The following is a 5,379-nucleotide window of genomic DNA, read 5'->3' as shown; positions in this document are numbered from 1 at the left end:
AATTCATGTATGAGACATCAATAAGCTATACATTGTTTCAATCCAGACAGTTGGGACAATTTGAAGTAAGCAAGGGTTGCGGGGTAGTGCTTCTGGGTTATAATTCGATTTTTAATTTTTCTGATTGGCAATTGGTTGAGTTACTATCAATAGAAAGGAACGTCTGGGTTATGATAAGAGGTTGTGGAGTCCCAAATTTTCTCATGCAGATGACGCCTCCAGGTGCCAGGCTTCAGAGAGAACAGATTGTAAATGTTTCTGATCAGACTGAAGGTCTGTGTTGGTGGCAAATGCTGGTCAGCTTTTCCTGAATTCCAAAAGAGAAGAGGGCATAATGAGGCATGTTCAACACCTGCTTCCCTTGGTGGCCTCAGCCAGTCTTTCAGGTTAACTTTTGAGCACGCTGGCTGAGGGTGTCAATTGAGACTGTTAGGAGGGGGTGGCTTTGATGTTTATTTTTGGTTTACAACATGCAAAATGTTGAGAGGAGACAGAAACCACCTCCCTCCTTGGAAGAGGACAACACTCCAGTCACCCATGCAGTTGATCATGGACATGCGTCTTAAGCTCCACCAGTCCAATGACCACCTGCTGAAGAGGTGTCATTGTCCTAGGTAAATACTAAGGGTGTGTCATCTCACGCCAAGAAGATTAAGGACACTGACACACGAGGAGTGAGTTTAGGAGCAAAGCATTTAATAGGCAAAAGAAAGAGAAAGGGGAACAGCCCTCTTCTTGTGAGAGAGAGGGGCACCCAAAAGGGAATTCCAGCCTGGAATGGGAGTGCATTGGATTTTACAGGCAGGCTTGAGGAGATGGTGTCTGATTTATGTAGGGCCCACAGGTTGGTTGGACCAGGTATGATATTCACATAGTGCAAGTGGAAGGCTATTCACCCCACCCTCATCCTATTATGCGAATGGACTTGCCACTTGGTCGACGCCATGTTGTCTGCTCCTTACTGTAAGGAAGGAGCCTGGCAAAGAGAAGGGAAGATGGAGTCGCCATTGTGAACATACCCAGTCCCAGGTGTCCGATTCCTATTGGCGCAGCTGCCGGCATTCACCCGTGCAAGCTTCCAGCTTACTTGTCTATGTCCAAAGCTTGATATTACAGGCTGCTCCTTGTTAGAAAAGAAAATAATTTGGAGCCTGCTTTTCATTAAAAGCCTTCCATACCCTCACTACCTGTCTAAATAATTTCTTCTTAACTCTTATATCACTGCCAGACTCTGAGCCAGAATGAGGTGACAGAGAGGCTGGGACTGTGCAGAAAACATTTTAGTAAAGATGGCTGATGGCAGTACTGATGTCCAATTACCAGGTGCAGCAGTGACATCTGTCCTGGCCTCAGGGTCCAGTGTCCAGCACCAGGGTGTCAGAGGTGTGAGCAGTGGCGTCTGTGCTCAGCGGCAGGGGCAGTTGTTCCTAGGAGGGACCTGATCCAGGGTGGGCTGAGGATTCTGTTCCTGGATGTGTAGGTTCCAGCCTGCTTCTGTGGCCTTCCCCACAATAAAACTAGCCCCCAATACCAGATATACGACTTTATGTGTACATTACAGAAATTTGTTTTCCATAGTTTGCTCCAAGAAGTGAGTGAGAAATGAGTCTGTGGGTGGGTGTCAGAGAGCCGCATTCACAGGTGTTCCTTGTGCGAGAGCCACATCCTGAATTCTCTACCTGGCCTCTACTCCATAGTGGAGAGAACAACAGGGAATGTCACATCTCATAACTGATGATACATAGCCTCCCTTTTCTTTCTGTGAGAAAAATCCTCTTTTAAACAGGTTTGAAAACCCACCCCACCCACCCACCCTGGGCACTCCCTGACCTCAGTGGTTCCCAATCTGGCTGAGCAACAGGATTGCTGGCGGGAGCTTAGAAAATACTCAGGCCACTCCCCAGAACCCCTGTCTCAGAGTATTATGCACAAGACCAAGGAATCGTTTATATAACAAGCCCTAGAGGTGAGGCTGATGCTCAGACATGTAGGATCCTGGTATTCTTGATACTCCAAGTGTAATCTGGAGAACAGCAACATGAACTCCAGCCTTGTCATAAATACAGGATCTGTACTCCACTCCAGACTTCCTGGATCTCAGCACCAGGTCCAGGTGATCCCTGTACACACAGAAGTTCCTTGTCTAAGTGTCCTCTAGACTGGGGGTCAGAACTGTGCAGTCTGCTCTGGGTGTGGTCTGATAACATCCCTTACAACTGGAGGTCCAGGGTTCAGTCCTTGCCCTCATTCTTTTCCACAGTCAATCACTCCCTTGGTGCCCACCCCCCACAGCACACTGCAGCTCACAACCGGGTTCTCTCTTCAGGAAAGAACAGTCCTTGATGATGGGTCCAATTTCACAGACAAACATAAGTCTAAATTAGACTCTGCTTTATAAATTCATGAGTTGGGATTGGATTCAGCACCAAGATCACTAGAACCAGGGCAGGGAGAGAGGGCAGGAGAGCAGAGCAGAACAGAAGCTCTAGAAGCAGGGCAGGAGGTGAATGGCTCTGAACATTTGTCTCAGAATGCACAGAGACCCCCGTGTGCAGGGGCCGCCCTCAGTGATGTCTGAGCCTCTGTGGTCACAGCTCCCGCTGGACAAGTTTCCACTGAAGGGACAAGGACAACGGAGCAGTGAAGATGACCCAGCTGAGGACTGACCACATACAGTCCATGTAGAACTGAACAGCAACTAGGCACAGGCCCAGTCCACACTGGGCTCCTCACTACCTTCTTCTCCCTTACCTGCAACAGACTCAGCACAGCGAACATGCAGATTCTGGAAGGTTCTCAGGTCTTTATTTGCTCTCTCAAATTCTAGGGTTTACTTATTTAGTTAATCCATCAACCTCTCATAGCAGATATTTGAGAAAACAAATTTATATTCAGATTCTTATTTTCAGTAGGGAAGTAAGAAGTTGCAGCTCAGTGCACATAAAGTTGAGACTGAGATGGAGACATCCAGCTCTACCTTTCTGGAACAGGAAAGATTACTGGGGAGGAAACACAGGTCAGCGTGGGAACAGAGGTCACGGTGGACACAGGGGTGGGCTGTCTCTCCACCTCCTCACATTATGCTAACAGGGACGCAGACACATTCAGATGCCTTTGCAGAAAGAGATGCCAGAGGCTCTTGAAGTCACAAAAGGGAGATGTGAAGAAATCCTGTATCTCAGTCCCAAACAAGACAGTTATCTCAGGCTACAGAAAACAACAGTCATGAACAAATTCAAGTCAGTCATGGTAAGTGATGACACTCTGAACAGCCCACCACACACTTGATACATCTCAATCAAAGAATCTCCATTACGCAGGCCTTTCCCATCTGTTCCCCCACCCCCGACTCTAGACCCCAAGAATCTCACCTTTTCAAGCCATGAGCCCCCGACTCTAGACCCCAAGAATCTCACCTTTTCACACATCAGAGCCCTGGGCACTGTCGCTGGCTGGGGTAGAACAAAAACAGCCCGCAGGAGACGTGGGACAGGAGGAATTACGGGATGGGTGAGCTCCTACACACTCCCACCCCCACCACTTACACGCAGCCTGAGAGTAGCTCCCTCCTTTTCCACCTGTAGCAAGAAAATGTCCTGTGAGGGGACTGGGAGGAAGCAGGGTCATGAGATCTTAGAGGAACCTCCCAGTCTTGGCCCAAAAGAAATTTCCAAAACTATGACTACAGACCCAAGGCAGGATCAGAAAACAGGAGGAAAGCAGGTGTGTGTCCTGGACCAACTGCCCTCCTAAGGTCTGTCCTTAGTAGGGACCTTCCCCTGACTCGTGAATGCTGGAATCTGGACCCTAACAGCACAACCATCAGGGTGATATATCCATCCTTCATTGTCACATGTGCTGCACAAAAGAGTAAGTGCTGGCACACAGGGCCCCCGGCTGGGTTAGCCCCTGTGTGGATGCTGCTTCCCAGGAATGAGGCAGGGAACACTTCTACCTGAGGTTTGAAACCCCCAGCGGGACAAGAAAACCCAGACCCCACCCCACACCCCTTCCCTACCTGAGCTCTTCCTCCTCCACATCACAGCAGCGACCACAGCTCTGGTGACCACAACTGCTAGGACAGCCAGGCCAGCAACGATGCCCATGATGGGGGTGGTGGATTGGGAAGATGGCTCTGGGAAAGGAGGGGAAGGTGAGGGGCCCTGACCCTGCTGAAGAGCTCCAGAAGGGCTCCTGCTTTCCCTGAGAAGAGACATGACCCCTCATCCCCCTTCTTACCCCATCTCAGGGTGAGGGGCTCCGGCAGCCCCTGGTGCTGCACATGGCACGTATATCTCTGCTCTTCTCCAGAAGGCACCACCACAGCTCCCCACTTCTGGTAGGTTCCATCTCCTGCTGGTCTGGTCTCCACAAGCTCCGTGTCCTGAGTTTGGTCCTCCCCATCCCGCTGCCAGGTCAGTGTGATCTCCGCAGGGTAGAAGCCCAGGGCCCAGCACCTCAGGGTGGCCTCATGGTCAGAGATGGGGTGGTGGGTCACGTGTGTCTTTGGGGGATCTGATGGGAAGAGTCAGAAAATTCAGGTGCTTTGCATCTCTCATGGGACACTCCAGCAGCACCCATGTGACCACCCTGAGAATGAACAGGACACCTGGGGTGGGGGAGGGAGCACAGAAGCCAGACACCAGCCTGGACACAGGCATCTGGGATAATCTCCTATTCCTTGGAGAGTTCTAGTCTCTGAGGGAGGAACAGGGACTTCTAGTCCTGACCTGAGTGGAGGCCGAGGGACTCAGAGAAGCTGGAATCAGACCTTCAAACACATTGAGTGTGAGGCAGAGAACAAGGCCTGAGAGAAAAATACACGGTGCCCAAAGTAGCTGCAGGGGTCAAAGGGGACCTCTGATCAGTATTCCAGGGACTGTCTTCCCCTCCATTTCCTCAGAGACATCATCCCTTAATTGTCCTAGAGAGCAGAGGGGGCCCTCAGAGGAAATCAGGAAAACTCATGCCATTCTCCATTCAAGAGAGGGCGACATTCTAGCGCTGATGCCATTTTCCTCCCCTCCTCATGGGAGGCCATCCCGGGCGATCTAGAGGTGATGGTGAAGGCTCCCCACTGCCCCTGGTACCCGCGCGCTGCAGTGTCTCCTTCCCGTTCTCCAGGTGTCTGCGGAGCCACTCCACGCGCATACCCTCCAGGTGGGCTCTCCACTGCTTTCGCCTCCCACTTGCGCTGAGTAATCTGAGCCGCCGTGTCTGCCGCGGTCCAGGAGCGCAGGTACCCGTTCAGGGCGATGTAATCCTTGCCGTCGTAGGCGAACTGGTGATACCCGCGGAGGAGGTGCCCGTTGGGTCCCAGGTCGCAGCCAGACATCCTCTGGAGGGTGAGACCCTGGCCCCGCCCCCGCGGTCAGCCCC

At 51.4% G+C, this 5,379-nt stretch overlaps 2 protein-coding genes across 2 annotated transcripts in view; both read right to left on the bottom strand.

Moving 5' to 3' along the window:
- Positions 1-2,777: 2,777 nt before the first annotated feature.
- Positions 2,778-5,379, bottom strand: part of LOC105513936 (HLA class I histocompatibility antigen, B-15 alpha chain-like) — a 95,180-nt gene continuing 92,578 nt past the window's right edge. Inside the window, 9 exon segments of the mRNA XM_011944979.1 lie at positions 2,778-3,155; positions 3,158-3,207; positions 3,372-3,387; positions 3,423-3,452; positions 3,546-3,578; positions 4,019-4,135; positions 4,240-4,515; positions 5,091-5,179; positions 5,181-5,349. Coding sequence (XP_011800369.1) covers positions 3,079-3,155; positions 3,158-3,207; positions 3,372-3,387; positions 3,423-3,452; positions 3,546-3,578; positions 4,019-4,135; positions 4,240-4,515; positions 5,091-5,179; positions 5,181-5,349 — 857 coding nt within the window. The 3' untranslated portion in view covers positions 2,778-3,078.
- Positions 2,784-5,379, bottom strand: part of LOC105513934 (class I histocompatibility antigen, Gogo-B*0101 alpha chain-like) — a 73,251-nt gene continuing 70,655 nt past the window's right edge. The window contains exon 8 of the mRNA XM_011944974.1: positions 2,784-3,207. The gene's annotated coding sequence lies outside the window, so the exon portion shown is untranslated. The remainder of the gene's footprint in view (positions 3,208-5,379) is intronic.

This window comes from Colobus angolensis, unplaced genomic scaffold, assembly GCF_000951035.1.
Source record: "Colobus angolensis palliatus isolate OR3802 unplaced genomic scaffold, Cang.pa_1.0 Scaffold238, whole genome shotgun sequence".
Taxonomy (NCBI): Eukaryota; Metazoa; Chordata; class Mammalia; order Primates; family Cercopithecidae; genus Colobus; species Colobus angolensis.
The sequence above is the reverse complement of the archived record's forward strand: the minus strand, read 5'-3'. Positions and strand labels throughout refer to the sequence as shown.